Source organism: Mesocricetus auratus, unplaced genomic scaffold (assembly GCF_017639785.1).
Source record: "Mesocricetus auratus isolate SY011 unplaced genomic scaffold, BCM_Maur_2.0 Super-Scaffold_100691, whole genome shotgun sequence".
In the NCBI taxonomy this organism is placed as follows: domain Eukaryota; kingdom Metazoa; phylum Chordata; class Mammalia; order Rodentia; family Cricetidae; genus Mesocricetus; species Mesocricetus auratus.
The window spans coordinates 47,940,002-47,957,175 of NW_024429267.1; the positions used below are offsets into that span (position 1 = coordinate 47,940,002).

Genomic DNA, 17,174 nt, shown 5'->3' on the forward strand with positions numbered 1-17,174 from the left:
TGAGGCTCAAGGAATTTAGCTTTCAAAATACTAGGGTTTTCCTTCCTACTGTAGGCTTGCATGCTTGGCCTCCTGTTTCCTGTAGAAATAACATGTTTCACCCTGGTACTGCATTTTGTTTGTTTTCTTTAAACTAGCGTTTAAGCTTGTTGTGGTTGGTTGGAGCTTGTAATCCCAGAATGGTGGGAGGCTGCAACAGAGGATAATGAGTTCAAGGCCAGCCTGGACCACACAGTGAGATCTGCTTTCAAAGAGTTGGGGGTAGGATAATTGTTTTGGTCTAGCTTTTAAGATGTTTTGTGGAGTCTACTATTAGATGCTTGTAACCCAGATTATATGGGATGATTATGAAATCTATGCTGTAGGAAATAAGGTGACAGACTGTGGAGATTTCTTTATCTGTTTTGATAATGTAGAAACCCTCTAACATGGTCTAATAAAGTAATATCATTTGGCATAATCTAAATGGATCACTTTAGTTGCTCTGAGAAAGAAAATAATGAGAGTTAAGGGCAAAAGTAGTCTAATTATAAGATTGTTAAGTAATCTAGCCAAGAATAGAATTAGTTGCATGTGATATCTATGTGAAAGACTACATATAGACAGAGTTAACATAATTTGCTAATGAATTAGATTGGGAAGGAAAGCCACATTCTTTTTCTTAAAACAATTCTCTACAGTGTCTGGTGTTAAGCTTTATATTAGGTTAAAAAACTTTTTGGTAACATATTCCATACTCTGATTTGAGATCTGAGCCCAGTCCCTTGTGACATCAGGAAGTATTTTCTGATAAGGGGTGGTCTCATTGAAAATTCAGTTTCTTGTTAACCTGTGATTTTAAACATCAGAGGTTATGTCCCAATATCATGGTCTGTTTAAGGAAGGCTTGGATTCACATTTAGGCAGAGAATGACCCAAGCACCATGCCAGAGAAAAACTGAACACCATCTCAAGGGGAAACTTTAACTAGGAATACATTTCCTTTGTTAGACTATCTTAAGTTTTCTTCTTTGGTCCTAAGTAGAGGATTTAAGCTGTAAATTTGGATGCTTATGACAGCTTTGGTAACTTTGAAAGTAACTACCCATGGGCTACAGTATCTCTTAGAAGTTGGATAAATTCTGATGACATGCACACTGATATATACTGATACACACTAAACAGCTGAGTGCTAAGACTAAGTGTGTGTCACCACACCTAGCATATTTTGAATATACAGTTTTAAAGGTTGGGCTGGTTTAACAGGTGAAGACCTCTTGCCACCAGGTTTGACAACCTGAGCTTCATCCATCCTTGGAAGAAGAGAAAGCCAACCTCTTCATACTGCTTGGGTTTTTTACCGGTATCATTTAGATTTATTCTGTATTTGTACTGATGTTTTTGTTCATACTTGATAGTATCTCAGCCCCTGGGCTCAGACTCTGCCCTTGAATGAAGTATCTAAATGTAGTCAACTCTGTAAGCAGTCATCACCTAACATTTTTAAAGTTTTTGCACACATTCTCTTTAATTAAATTTTCTGTGAATAGATTTAAGTCTTAGACAGATTCCTTATTTCTTAGAGATTCTAGATGTGACGAGATCGAGAGGTACTTTCTGGATTCATTTCCAGTATAAATCTCTGTGTATTAAAAATGTTAGATTCACTACATTCTGCTATTATTATAGATTACAAAAGCTAACAAACAAGAATTGAATCTTAATATTTGATCATCTTATATTGTGAATCACTGCTGTTGACCTCTCTGTGTCAAATCAAACTATTAATTGTTACTTGTTGGCAACAAAGGACCTCACTAAAGCCTCATATGGTGGTATGTACTTATAATTTTGACTTATGCAACTGAGGCAGAAGTATTGTGAGTTCAAACCCAGCTTGAGTTGTAAATAAAAAGAAGTTGGGGGTTACGTCCCAAAAAGAGCAGAATGGACAGAGGTGTGATAGTAGTGGAATGCATGCATGTGTGTGTATAGCTTTAATCCCAGAACTTGGGATGCAAAGGCCAGGGGGATCTCTGAGTTCAAGGCCATTCAAAGCTACTAAAAGACTGTCTCAAAAGAAAAAACCTTCTGTGTTTGAAACAAAATTGTTATATGCCTTTGAATCCAAATATACATATAAAAGTATCTTTTCTAAAAGTGTGTGTATGTGTGTGTGTGTATTATGTCATATTGGAAATCAGGTACTGCCTCACATAGTAGGATCCAGAGAAATATAAATTATGACTTTGTTCATTTTGTCTTTCAGAGTTATGCCCAGCCGAGTCTTCAGTATATCCAGGGACAGCAGATTTTCACAGCTCACCCACAAGGAGTAGTGGTGCAGCCACCTACAGCCGTGACTGCAATAGTTGCACCAGGGCAGCCTCAGTCCTTACAGCCAGTAAGAAATGTTTCACTTGTTAACCCTCTCAGGGTGTAATATCTTGTCTTTAATTTCTTTCTTTCTTTTTTTTTTTTGTATTCTTTATGATTTATGTAGCCACCAATTTTTACTTGGCTATCATGAAGTCATGCATTCTGTGAAACGACAGTACAGCCACATGTATTAGCTAGGATCATTTTTGTTACTAACCTTGAATAATCTTATATTTTTATATAATTTTTGAAGTAATAATTTTCTAGACACAAGGCAGGGAATGATGGTATATACTCTGAAGGCAGGATCGTGAGTTCAAGACTGCCAGGGCTACACAGTGGATTGAAGGGCAGAGAACTTATTTTGGGGCCGGTTGAAATAACTAAATTAGCACTGTCTTTGCTGTGCAGGTCTGACAGCCCTAGTTTGGTTTCCTGGAGCGTCTGTAGAGGTGGAAGGGAAGAAGTGACTCACAGAGTGATCTACCCACCCACTCACCCCACCACATGGTGGCATCACACACATCACCCACACAACAGTGGCATTTCACACATTTCCCTGCCATACCTGACCTGTTGGTGTCTGCTGAGTACTAGAATGTGACATACAGTGGATGAAGCTGGGGATATAGAATTATGTGACATACTTCACTTTGTATGTTGTATGATATGTATAATATTGAGAGATGTTTTTAGTAACCTGAAATGTATAGAGAAGGATATGGTAAAATCTTGATGAAATATTATTGTTATTAGTTTTCAGTAAAATAGGATTGTGATTAGAATGGGGAAGACTAAGAAGTAATGTGATCATATTGTATTAGAACACTTGGCAATTCCAAAGAAACTCTTGTAGCAATTTTTGGCAGTTGATGGCAACTTTAACGAGACAGGAAAAGTAGTGGAGGTAGAATTAAAATGTTTTATGTGGACAAATCAGTTTGAAAATAAGCTGCCAGCTCAGGTGGATCTCTGAGTTCCAGGAAAGCCTGTCTTGGAACTCCCCACCTCCCCGCAAAAAATAAACTATGAGCCTACAAGGAGGTATTTAAAGGTTTGCTGTAAATTGGTTCTGCTAGGCATTGTGAATATGATGACTTAAGATTCTTTTCCTATTACAAACTGACATTCTAAATAAGAGAGGTGATGGTAACCATTTATCTTAGTCACCTTTCTGTTGCTGTGAAAAAGACAACATAACCAAGACAAGGTTATTGTTGTTGTTTTTGTTTTTTCGAAACACGACTTCTCTGTAGCTTTGGAGCCTGCCCTGACACTCGCTCTGTAGACCAGGCTGGCCTGGAACTCACAGAGATCCACCTGCCTCTGCTTCCTGAGTGCTGGGATTAAAAATGAGCTCTACCGAGCCGGGCGTTGGTGGCGCACGCCTTTAATCCCAGCACTCGGGAGGCAGAGGCAGGCGGATCTCTGTGAGTTCGAGACCAGCCTGGTTTACAGAGTGAGTTTCAGGACAGCCTCCAAAGCCACAGAGAAACCCTGTCTCGAAAAACCAAAAAAAAAAAAAAAAAAAAAAAAAGAGCTCTACCACCACCCAGCAAGGCAGTTCTTATAAAGGAAAGCGTTTAATTGGTGACTGGCTTACACTTTCTCCAACAAGGACATACTGCCTAATCCTTTCAAACCAATTCAAACCACCGCATTCCACTTTCTGGCTCCCGTAGGCTTTAGCCATATAATGCAAAAAATGCATTCAGTCCAACTTCAGAAGTCCCTGTAGTCAGTCTCAACACTGTTTAACTGTCCAGAGTTCAAATTATCTGAGACGCAAGGCAGTCTCTTAACTGCAATCCCCTATAAAACCAAAAGCAAAGAGCAGGTTACATACTTTCAACATAGAGCCACAGGAAAGCTGTTAGAACTCCAAAAGGGAGGAAATACTGGAAACCAGCCAGGCAAAATCCAAATTCTGCATCTCCATGCCTGATGTTATGATGTCCAACTCCTTTCAGCTTTGTTGGACTGCAATATACACTTCTCTCTGTGTTCTGGTCCATACCTGGTTTGCAGCTTTCCTCAGCAGATATCCCGTGACTCTGGCATACTCAACATCTTTGGGTTCACCTTCACATCTTTGTGCAATAGCCTCGGTAGGTCTGTATACAGGGCCACCCTTGACAAACACCTGACTTCTGTGGCTGTTCTTAGCTGCAGAGGGAGATTTCTCAACCCTTTTCTTGGATCTTTCACTCTAAAGCCAGAACCTGCCGAGTTCTGCTGCTTGTGGGGCTAGAACTTGGTCCCCTTATTCAGTTTTCCGAATAATCCTTCATTGATTAAGCTTTTCTTTAATTCCTTTTCACAAGTTGAGGCCACCACTCCATTTATTCCATTTAGCATCAGGCTTTTCTTACAACTTATTATCTCCTTGTACACTTGGCTTAGCTCCATGATGCTTCTTGTTGTCCCTTTTCTCCCCAAACTGTGCGTTTTGTATTTCTTTGTCCAGCTTGCTCCTTTTTATTATAGATCTGCATATGACTGATTACTAATTAGCTCACAACACAATCAATATAAGGCTTTCCTAATCCAAAATCCACATTCTACTAAGCAAATATATGGGAAATATAGGTTTGGCATGGGCTTTTGAAACCACCCCTAGTAACACACTTCTTCCAGGCCACATCTTCTAATCCTTTCAAACAGTGCCACTCCCTGGTACCTAAGCATAAGAATATATGTCATTCTTATTCAAACCACACTTTAAATCACATTCAAAGTAGCCAATATGTAGTGTCATTTAAAAAAGAAACATGTGTAAGATTGAGGTTGCTTGTACCTATAATATAGCACTTGGAAGACTGAGAAGAGAGCTGATAGGAGTTTTAGGTCAGTCTGAGAGGTATGTAGTGAATTCTAGGTCAAAAAGAAAGAGAAAAAAAAGGTACAGATAAGGCACTTGAGGATTTGGTTTGAGGAAGGACAGAACTGTCATTAATGATTTGGAGTAATCTTAATCTACATAGACGTTTAGAAAAAAAGTAATTTTCCTTGACTATATAGATCCTATGGGAATTAAGGATATGAGTTTAAGCTGGTCCAAACCTTCAACTACACTAAATTGGGTGGGGATGGACTAAAGAATGTATAGACTAGGAATGTTCAAAAACACGTGATTGTTTCTGGATCCAGAGTCTTGGGTCACTTTGCAGAGATAAAGCTAAAAGTTATTCATTGTTTTACATAGAAAAAACATTGAGAGACATATATCCAAATGGTGATTGTATTGATCTCTTAAGGCTGCTATTACAGAACACTATAGAACAGTTTTGGAGACTGAACATCTAAGAAAAGGTGACAGCAAGGTTGACTTTCCTGAAGCCTCTCAGCTTGACTTGAGCTGAAGCCACCGTGCTGTGTCCTCACATGCTCTTCTCTCTGCAAGCTTCCCATTACGATGTTCTTTCATGGATGTTCTTGACCTCCCTGAACCTTACATAAAGGGCTGTAGGGCCTAGTGGGAAAGAAACTCTGTCTACATACATGAATTTTGGAGAGACACTGAATGGTTTGTTACAGTGATTATTAGTTTTTGCAAGTGTAGCATTGCTGGAGAGATGGATTTGTGATTAAGTACTATGGTTTAAAAGTGTAGTTATGAAAAAACAAATAACTGAAACTTCATAACTTATTTTTTATAAAATACAGTAAAGAATATAATGGATAAAATGTTAGTATTCTGCTTTTCAGGTTTGTTTTCATTGATGCAAGCCTACCTAAAGCCAGCCAGCTACTCAGTCTCTACAAGTTTTGTTTGCTTGCTTGCTTGCTTTTTTTGGGGGGGGGGGAGTTCGAGACAGCCCTCACTGTCTTGGAACTCACTTTGTAGACCAGAATGGCCTTGAACTCACAGAGATCTGTCTTTCTCTGCCACCAGAGTGCCGAGATTAAAGGCAGTTGCCACCATTGCCTGGTGGTTTACTTATTTAGACAGGCACTCCCCCCCCTCTCTCCTCCCCCCTCTCTCTGTTTCACTCTCTCTCTCCTCCCCACTCCCCCCCACCCTCCACTGGCTGTCCCAGATTTGCTAGGTACAGACTGTCCTGGAACTCAGATCCACCTACCTCTTTTTATTGTAGTGTATGGTGCTTTGCCAATGTAGATGTCTGTATCTGGTGCCTCATAGGTTACAAGAAGGCATCAGATACCCAGGAACTGTAAAGTTGTTAACTGCCATGTGGAGGCTGGGCATCATGTCCACTTTTTCTGCAAGAAAGTACTTTTACCCACTGAGTCGTCTCGTCAACCCCAGTATCCTGGAGTTTTATGTGCCATTATCATTGACCTTTGTGGTTGTTGCTTGCTGGTTGGTTTGTTTGTATTAAAGCTGGTAAATGTTTTTAAAATGTGATACTTAAAGCTTGGGGGGGGTTCCTAAGGGTTTTCTTTTTCTTTCTTTCTTTTTTGTTTTTTTTTTTTTTTGGAGGCTATCCTGGAACTCCTTCTGTAGATCAGGCTGGCCTCGAACTCACAGAGATCTGCCTGCCTCTGCCTCCCGAGTGCTGGAATTAAAGGCATGTACCACCAACGCCCAGCTCCTAAGGGTTTTCTTAAGTACTGTCTTATTAGCTGTTTCCTATGGTATATTTTTCCTTTATTCTTTTTAAGGGAAACTGAATGTATACTTTTTATTGCTTAAGTGGACATTTCGCCCAATTGTGACATTGAAAGAAATATCACTGATCAAAATGTGTGTGTGTGTGTGTTTTTTTTTTTTTTTTTAAAGCCTGAAATGGTTGTAACCAACAATCTACTGGATCTGCCACCCCCCTCTCCTCCAAAACCAAAAACCATTGTTTTGCCTCCCAACTGGAAGACAGCCCGAGATCCTGAAGGGAAGATCTATTACTACCATGTAATCACAAGGTAAGAGGTTTCATGGGGCTTCCCAGACAGATCTGGTTTTACCTAATCAGTTATGCTGCCAGCATGAAGTTTGATAGTTATTGGCTTTGGGCTGACCTTAAGGACTACTGAATTTCTAGACTCTCTTCTGGGCAGGGTCACATGTACTTGAGGGTATACATGGGCACTCAAGGTCAGTCTAAGGTGGTGTTCCTCAGGAATCATTCACCTGTGTTTCGTTTTGCTTCTGAAACATCTTCTCTCACTGGCATCTGGGGCTTGCTGTTTAGTCTCAGGTTGGATGTTCATAGAGCTCCAGAGAACCAGCAGTCTTCTTCCCCTAGTGCTGGAGCTAAGAATGTTAAATGGGGCTGGAGAGATGGCTCAGAGGTTAAGAGCACTGGCTGCTCTTCCAGAGGTCCTGAGTTCAATTCCCAGCAACCACATGGTGACTCACAACCATCTGTAATGAGATCTGATGCCCTCTTCTGGTCTGCAGGGATACATGCAGACAGAACACTATATATATATATTAAACAAATAAATAAATCTTAACAAACTGCCCACAGCAATCAGACCACCACAGGGCATAAAAAAAAAGTTGAAATGTTGAGATTACAGGGTCACACTCTTTTGGTTTTTTGGAGACAGGGTGTCTCTGTATTGCTTTGAAGGTTGTCCTGGAACTCGCTCTATAGACCAAGCTGGTCTCGAACTCACAGAGATCTGCCTGCCTCTACCTCCCGAGTGCTGGGATTAAAGGTGTGCGCCACCAATGCCCAGCGGGGCACAGTCTTGTACTTAGCTCTTTTGTGTGCATTCCAAGGACTGAATTCAGGTCTATAGGTTTGTTTGGCAAGTGATTTTTTTTTTTTAACCCACCAAGCCATTCCCATAGCTCCAGCTTTAATGCTTTAAATACTGCTTTCATAAATTTCTCTGTGATAGCTGATTTCAGACCCTTTTTGGTTTTTCAAGACAGGGTTTCTCTGTGCAACTTCGGAGCCTGTCCTTGAACTCACAGAGATTGCCTGCCTCTGCCTACCGAGTGACTAAAGGCATGTGTCGTCACAGCCTGACTTGATTTCAGACTCTTGACTGTGGATATCCTTACTTAAGTTTTTACCCATAAATCTAGCTTTAAAAAAGAAAAAAAAAAATCAAGCCAAATGTGGCGGTACCTGTTTTTGATCCCTGCACTTGGGAAGGAAGCAGAGGTCCAGGCCAGTCAGGGCTATATAGTGAGGGGGCTAAAAATCAGGTTGTTCTTGTCACCAAGTCTGATGACCTAAGTTTGAGCTCTAAGACCCATAAAAAAGAAGATGAAGACTCCCAAAAATTGCTCTTTGATTTAACATTCCCCCTTGCCGCCTCATGAGTAAATAAATGTAATTTTTAAGAATTGAGATTTGGGGGAGGCAGAGGCAGGCAGATCTCTGTGAGTTCAAGACCAGCCTGGTCTACAGAGCGAGTTCCAGGATAGGCTCCAAAATAATACAGAGAAACCTTGTCTCGAAAAACAAAACAAAAAAAAATTGAAATTTAGGAGAAGGCTCAGCGTTTAAGCACACTGGCTGCTATTCTGGGGTTTGATTCCTCGAATTCACATGGTGGCTCACAACTATCCACGACTTCAGTTCCAAAGGATTCAGCACTCTTCTCGATTCTGCAGACACCAGGCACGTGTGTGGTTAATAGACACACATGCAAGCAAAATAACCCTGTACATAAAATAGTGAAACCAGCTGGGTAGCTGGGGAAATGCTCAGCAGTTAAGAACACTTGCTCTTCTTTGAGAGTACTGAGGTTCAGTTCCCAGCACCCACATCGGGGTATAACCACCTGTAACTCCCAACTCCAGGGGATTCAACTTGTTTTGCCTCTGTGGTCATCCTCACTCCTGTGCACGTACCCACACCCACACACTAAACAATTTTTTTCCTAGGTTTTCAGTCATTAAGTAAAGTGTAGAACTGCCAGCATGGTCAAGGAGTATAAGGGATGTGATTTATTTTTCTCCAAATACATAGCAGTTATTGTAGTTACTGATCTCTTTATGTGCTCCATACTCTTTAAACCAGGATATATCTAGTACACTGAGCCAGTTTAAAAGCATACAAGGTGTTTGGTTTTCTTGCTGTTGTCAGTATCTAGCCAGCATTATCTCATAATTGACTTCAAAGGTATGATGGGATTAATTAGGTGTATATCTCTAGTCTAGAGTTGTTGCTGATAAGAAGCTATCAGAAGCATGTCTCAATCGCATAGTTCTAGCTTATTCTGTCCTGTTGCATATTTTATATTTTAAGCTCTATGCCAGGGTTGAGTGTTTTCTACCCATGACAGCTTCTCTGTTCTTACTTCTTCTAGGCAGACTCAGTGGGATCCTCCCACATGGGAAAGCCCAGGAGATGATGCCAGCCTTGAGCATGAAGCTGAGATGGACCTGGGAACCCCAACATATGATGAAAACCCCATGAAGGTGAGTGTATCTTTTATGTATGTCCTGACCATTTGAGCATCTGTGACCTTTCAGTAAGGTCACGAGCCATATAGTTTCAGAATATTTTTCCTCTTTCTTTGGGAAATATGTGGAAGTTCTGTGTCAAAGGAAGAGAAGAGAAAGACTGTTTTTAGACATTCAAGGTCTCAGATGCAGATTAGTTACTTAATTGCTTAAGAAATTTATTTAGAAATTTTTTGAATATATGAGTAGACCAGTTATGAAAATGTTTTGTAACACTAGTAATAGTAACAGAAGGCTAAAGGGGAAACTAAAGGACCCATGATAATTATATTCTATACTCCTTTATAACTTGTTTTAGTATATTAATTCTTTCCTTCTTGATATTGAACTGTATAGAATTTTTTTACTTGTACTTTGACCATGGTCACTCTTGTCCAAGCTATCCTCCAACTAGTGATCTTGTTCTCCCAGTGTTAGGATCACAAGCATGTGCAAACGCAATCTGCTTGTTCGACTCTTTAAATTGAATACTTCAATGGACATTACAGTTTAATGTCCTCTTATTTTGAGATTGTTTCAATCTGGAATGAGTTTAAACTGGTTGTGTTAAAACTCACCAAGGGGGTCATGGAGAACAAGCCAGGTGACCTGTCAGAGTTCAGATCCTCCTGCACTTAGTATAATAGGAGACAGAAACAGAATTGCCCAGGAGCTCCTGGGCCAGCTAGGCTAGCGTACATAGCAAGCTGGCAAGAAATAACGAGACTCTGCCTCAAAAAAAAAAAAAAAAAAAGAAAGAAAGAAAAAAAGAACCCCACAAACCCATGGCATTAGTGGTATGCCCTTATTCACACGCATACATCATACATACAAGTAGATAATGAATGAGTCCCACCCAAGGAGCCAGGAGGGTTGCAGATTTGAGGCCAGTCTTAGCTACACTGCAAGATCAAGTCTAAAGGGAAGCAAACAAACAAAGCCATCAACAGTATGTGAGATGGCTCAGTAGGTTGAGGAGCTTGCCTCCAAGGCAGATGATCTGTGTAATCCCTGGGACCCATGTTGGATGGGGAATCCCAACTCTGAAAAGTTGTCCTTTGACTTGCACATGCATGCTGTGGCGTATGTGTGTGCGTGCGCCCCCCAAGCAACAAAAGGAGACCCTGCATGTGGCTCTCAGAGCATAAGACTGCTTCCTTTCTGGTCTGTTAGAGACTGAAGAAGACAGTGTCGAAATGCCAGAAAGATAAAACAACATTTTTTTCTTTTTCTTTCCTCTGACAAAGCAGTTACTGAGATTAGATGTGGTTATAAATATAAAATATAAAACAAGTAGTTGCTAGTTGAATTATCCTTTATCCTTATTTATTGATAAGACTAAATTAACTCCAAGGATGAGTTATCATAAATCAGATGGCATTCTGTGTATTTTAAAACCTGAACATTTTATTGTTTTGTTTTGTTTTTCCATAAGGACATAGGAAGAGACACAGAAGTTATTAGGGATGGGTGGGAGAGGGAAGAAGGAAGAAAAAGAAACTAGAATGAAAGACAAGTTTGAGCAGATCCATACCTTCTTTTATATTTCGTTAACTTTCCTAGGAAATGTTTTAATTTCTTAGCTATGTGTTAGCGGGCATCTCACATTGTGGCCTGACTGACCTGAAACCCAGGGATCCCATGTGCTAGGCCTATGGGCATATGCCACTAGGCCAGAATGAACTTCATTTCTAACTTTGGGAGGGCCTTAGTACTTTAAGAATACAAAGGGATCCTGAGGTCCTAAGCTTTCAGAATCACTGTTTTAAGATTTATAATTTCTGCTGGGTGGTGGTGGCACACACCTTGAATCCCAGCACTCAGGAGGCAGAGGCAGGCTGGTCTATGTGAGTTTGAGGCCAGCTTGGTCTACAGAGTGAGTTCCAGGACAGGCTCCCCCTGCCTCCCGAGTGCTGGGATTAAAGGCGTGCCTGGCCACCAACGCCTGGCCTACAGAAAAATTTAAAGCTTTTATTTAGCTAGGTCCTGTTTTTATCTATTATGTAGCATTTCCAATACTTCATTCTTTGATACAGAATTTTGTTTCCATCTGGAATAATTTTCTGGAATTATTTTCTTTCATCCTTAAGAATTTTCTAGTATTCTAGTATTTCAGATCTCCTGGTGATGAAGGTTGTAAGCTTGTTTTATCTGGGGAAGAAAAAACCTCAAGCTATCATCTCTTTAACAAATACTGAGTAATTTTAGTTGTATTTTGGTACAGCTAAACTGAGCAGAAAATAGATGAAATATAAAAAATGAGACCCTGGTGTTCCCGTATTCCTTTATTATGTTCACATACCCTGTCCTTCATTGGCATCTAGCCCCAGTCAGAGCTGTGCTTTTAGGGTCTTTGTGTCTTTCCGTGGATGGTGTTTGTTTCACTTTGGAATTGAGTAAAGGTCCAGTGTTTGGTCGCGTCACTGCTTAGCCAGTTTCTTGCTGAAGGGTATCTTACTTAGCTTCTAGGTTTTGTAATTTTGAATAAAACTATTGGAAACACCTGTGTGTGGATTTTAGCTTGGACATGGTTCTTAGGTTTTTGGGGTAAATACCAAGGAACATAATTGCTGAACTACATGATAGGAATATGTTCAACTTGGTAGAACTTTGAGACTGTTATTTGAAGGGTATTGTCACTGGATATAAAATTCTCTTATCTTCTATTCATGTGTAATTTTTTTCTGCCTGTGTGTCTGTGCACCACAAGACCAAAACAAGGTGTCAGTTCTCCAGGTCTGGAGTCATAGGTGGTTGTGAGCCACCATATGGGGATCAGACCCAGGTCTCCTGCAAAGTAGACAGTGCTCTTACTGATACTTTTTCCTTTCAACCTTCCCTCCTCCCCTCCCTCCCCCCTCCCCTTCCTTCCTCCTTCTTTTCTTGAGTTGGGGTCTTTATACATAGCCTACGTTGTCCTTGTACTTGCTATATGGACCAGTATGACCTCAAATTCAGAGATTTGCCTGCCTCTCCCTCCTGAATTCTGGAATTAAGACGTGTGCTACTAGCCCCTACCTACTTTTCAATTCTTATTTATTATTCTATTCTATTCTATTCTATTCTATTCTATTCTATTCTATTCTATTCTATTCTATTCTATTCTCTTTTGTTTAGACAGGATCTTGCTATGTAATCCAAGCTGATGTTGAACTTGATGTGGTCCTGCTGCCTTTGTCTCCTGAACTGTGGTGACAGGTGTGTGTCACCACACCTGGCTTATAATTGTTTTGATAAGAAGCATATATTCTTTGTCTCTTTTATATACTGTTTCTTTTCTATTGATTTTCAGCGGTTTTGTTTTTGCCTTGGGGTTTTCTTGCTGTGTGTTTCAGGTTTCTTTGTGTTTAACTCTCTTGTGGTTTTGCTTCTGAACGCAGATTGGTAGTTTTCATCAAAGCTGCAAATATCTTAGCTATTACTTTTTTTTCAAATCTGTTTTTTGTACTGTGATGTTCTTTTCCTGCCATCTTGAATTGTATACATATTGCTAGACTGCTTGATTTCTCACAGGCCACTGATTTTTTAAACCTTTTTTTTTTTTCAGTTCTTTTTTCCTTAGAATCATTGGCATAGTCCTGTTGTCTTCTTTCAGTATTAATGATTTTTAAAATTTCAAGTATGCATCAGCTATAAAAGTTTGCTTTTGTTTTGAGACAGGGTCTCTCTATGGAAATACTGCCTTTTCTTGTCTTTCTAATGTAAAAATCCAGATCAAAGCATTCTAGGTGGCTAATTGGTTTAAGCATCATAGGTGACCTTTCAATCATTCTTTCCCTAAAGCATAGGGCAATGGTTTGGGGTGTCAATCAGTATTTGGATCTCTTTTAAGACCATGAATGATCTCTTTGCCCCAGTCTGGCTTGACTAGCTGGACTCTACTTGAATTATCCTTCTTAGCATTTTACAATTTCATTCATCTACTGAACATAGCTGTAGTTGGGAGAACACTTAGAAGGAAAGTCTCCATTCCTTGTGTTCCGTTTTTATTCCCTTGTGTCTTATTTATAATGTAAGCCTTTCAGAGCCACACATTGCACCACTGGAACAAGTTTTTGACAGTTCACAAACCTTGTGTGACACATGGAGATGGAAAGAACTGAAACTGAAGGTTGAGCTTAGAAAGCTGCTGTAGTGGAAATTCCTACAAGGGCTTTGAGGAGTTCGGTGGTTATCTCTTAAGACCACACTTGAGTGTCATCATAGTAAAGGTGATTTCTTAAAAGCTTTGCAAACTTGTAAAGGTCAAAATTGCAAACAGTCAAAAATGTCTGCTCTAGTAAGACTTTGGGTACATACGAGATGCTGAACAAGACAGAAACGTTGGAAGGGTAGACCTGGGGTGTGGTGACTGGCAGGGTTGCTCACTTAGTACTCGTCATGCCCTGGGTTCTGTCCTGAGCATAGTCCCCAAAATAACAAAGAAATAACAAAACCACATCCTGAAAAGTATGTCAGGAATAAATTGTCTAGGTCTGCCAGTGTGATTAGCGCGCAATAGGTACTTGGGATCTAGGAAAATTATTGATGCAGATGAATCAAATAAAACAAGTATGTGTCTCTCTTGCAGTGCAGACCGTTGCTCTTGCTCTGACAAAGTGAGGAACTAAGAATAGAGAAGTCACAGAAAGACATTTGAGAGGTATTATTGAAGTTAAGCAAACCAGGCTAGGTATGGTGGTATACACCCATAATTCCAGTACCAAGGAGGTAGAAATAAGCTGAGCTTTGTGAGTTCAAGGTCACCCTGGTCTACACATCAAGTTCCAGACCAGCCAAGGCTATGTGGAAGGCTCTGCCTCAAAAAACAAACAAACTAACAACAAGAAAGACATAGCAAACGAGGTGGATAAGGAAGAAGCAAAAATGGCCAATATTGTCCAGTTTTAGCTGAGGTGGAGTAGGTCCTATCATTCAGTTTAAGCATCAGTACTGGGGAAAGAGCACGGGGAAATATAAATTAATTGTGGGATTCAAGCTGTTTGAGCTTCCTGCAGGATTCAGAATAGGAATGGCAGTTATTCAGTAAATTGACTCTTGATGGAAAAACATGGGTATGTGTAGATGTGTTTCACAACCCAAACTGGGGCTTGAGTTCATCTGGTTTAGTTGACAGATGGCATTAAGTTATTGTGTGGCTCTGGTACTCACACAGAGAATGTATTATGATAACGACATACTAGGGGAAGGTGTGCAGTGGGCAGAGAATTCCTTGAAAAGTGCTGGGTGGTAGTAAAAGCTTTTGATGATTAGACTAAGCATCTATGAGAGCCTTCCTTCTCTGTTTCCCTCCAGTGTTGTTCCCCACTCTTGATCATCTTGTACTCTGTTCCATCATCCATCATGTGGTGAGTGCTATAAGTCAAATCTTCCCCTTTGAGAGCCTCAGACCTGACCATGCTGACTGCTTGCACAAGTGAGAGAGAGCGAGAACACTTTACTTCTTCTGCCTCCTGGGTTCACGTTCATCCCAGCTGTCCATAGGTGTCCCTGTGTTAAGGGTAGGATTTGCAACAAAGAGGTTTTTGAGTTGTTGATCCTGTTTTCTTTTTGTTCGTTTAGAGTTGGAGCAATTTGCAAAATGGTTTCCACACAGTATCACTTAACAGTAATGAAAGGTTGTCAGGAACAAGAAAGACAGTCTTCTCTATAGAGAAGATGGTTTAAGTCACTCAGTTAGTATGGCACAAAGAGAGAGCTCCAAGCCTGCCTTGCACTTGGAGGTGAAATATATGACTAGGAGCCCACTGGTTCCTAGTTAATGTCTTAAAGAACATGGATTTTGTAAATTCTGTTTTCCTTTGTAACTCTATTGTTAGAATTTGCTTGTTTAGGGTCCCTTTCCTCCTCCCTCCCCTCCTCCCTCCTTCCATTCGTTGCCCTTGGATTTTGTTGTTAGTTGTTTGTTGTTTTTACAAATTAAGAGTAAACTGCAGTCTTTCTCTAGAAGCACCCAGCAAGTGTTTCTAAGAGGGGCAGCAACTCCAGAAGAGTGGTGTCAGTGGCCTTTCCTAACTTTGTACCTAATGTGCAGCCACCTCTGTGTGTTGGAGAACTTGGGTTGATTGAATTGAATGCATGTTTCTGATGGCTCAGGCTCTACTTCTAGATTCAAGCTGCTTCCAAACATGCAGTTCCTCATTTTACATTTCACATTCTAAAGAGGTTTTAATTAAATTGGGGGAGGGGGATAGTAGCTGGGTGATATTTCACTCTCTCCTTTTCAGAGCCCATCTCTGTAACTTTCACTCTCTTCCCCCTTTCCAAGGCACAGAGTTTTTCTGACTTAGTTGCATCTGTATGCCTAATAAAGAATGGAGTTTGCTTTTGTTGTATCATTCATTTTCTTCGTGAATACCAGAGCCAGCCACACAGTAGGCTTAATGACCATCTGCCAGTGAATGCGGATGAACTCAAAGCCCTGTAACAGGAAGGTGCTGAGATTTCTCTCTCTCTCATTTCCTGGGAAATCAGATGTACTATAGATGAAGGCTAACGGCAGGATCAGCTTCTGCAAACAGCAAGCTCTGGCTTTCTTCCAGGCCCTCTTGCCTGCTCATTTTCTGTGTATTCATTTGACTGTTGCTTACATAAGCTCCCACCAGAATTTTCCATTGACTGACACATCATATGACCCAAGTTAAGGAAAAAGCAAACTGATAATTTGCTGCATACCTGAGAACACTTGGCTGTTTTATGTATGAGTTGTCTGTCGTCCCCTCCAGTGGTTTCCTTGGATTTCAGTGAAGCTGCTTTCTCTACAGGTCAATTCTCTAGCCTGATGTCTTTTCTGATGTTAATGAATTTTTCAAAGGCAATGGGAGCCTATTGTTAGAAATGCCAAAATATCAAGTGGAACTTTTGGGGAGTTGGGGGATCCCAAAATTTTTCATGGCAGTAGCAAATACTGTCTAGACTCTAGTGTTGCTCCTTTGTCTGGCATTAGGCTTGAGGAACTGTTAGTGCCAGAATGAGTCCTATTCCGTGTAGACACAAAATTAATTTCATGCTGGGTAGTGGTAGCACACACCTTTAATCCCAGCACTCAGGACAGGTGGATCTCTGATTTAAAAGCCAGCTTGGTCTACAGATCAAGTTCCAGGACAGCCAAGGCTACATCAGGAAACCATGTCTCAAAAAAAGAAAAGAAGCCGGGAGTTGGTAATGCACGACTTTAATTCCAGCACTTGGGAGGCAGAGGCAGGCGGATCTCTGTGAGTTCGAGGCCAGCCTGGTCTACAGAGCGAGTTCCAGGACAGCCTCCAAAACAATACAGAGAAACCCTGTCTCTAAAAAGAAAAAAGAAAAGAACTTCACTTCTCCCAAGAATTGTTAGTTTTGTTTCATAATTTATGTGATGTTCAAGAGTAGCATCCTTCATTTGAACATTTCTTTCTTAGTCCCAGCTGCTCAACATCAAGAGCAGTTCTCCTTGACCGAGTTGGGT

General features: G+C 40.5%; 1 protein-coding gene across 4 annotated transcripts in view; it reads left to right on the top strand.

Annotated features, from left to right (window-relative positions):
* Window positions 1-17,174, top strand: part of Setd2 (SET domain containing 2, histone lysine methyltransferase) — a 94,773-nt gene that overhangs the window by 71,318 nt on the left and 6,281 nt on the right. For 3 of the 4 annotated variants that reach the window (XM_040739593.1, XM_040739594.1, XM_040739595.1), the window contains 3 exons: window positions 2,249-2,383; window positions 7,103-7,242; window positions 9,592-9,703. In XM_040739593.1, the coding sequence (XP_040595527.1) occupies window positions 2,249-2,383; window positions 7,103-7,242; window positions 9,592-9,703 (387 nt within the window). Of the gene's footprint in view, window positions 1-2,248; window positions 2,384-7,102; window positions 7,243-9,591; window positions 9,704-15,022; window positions 15,076-17,174 lie in introns of all 4 variants that reach the window. The other variant, XM_040739596.1, reaches the window with a different exon arrangement.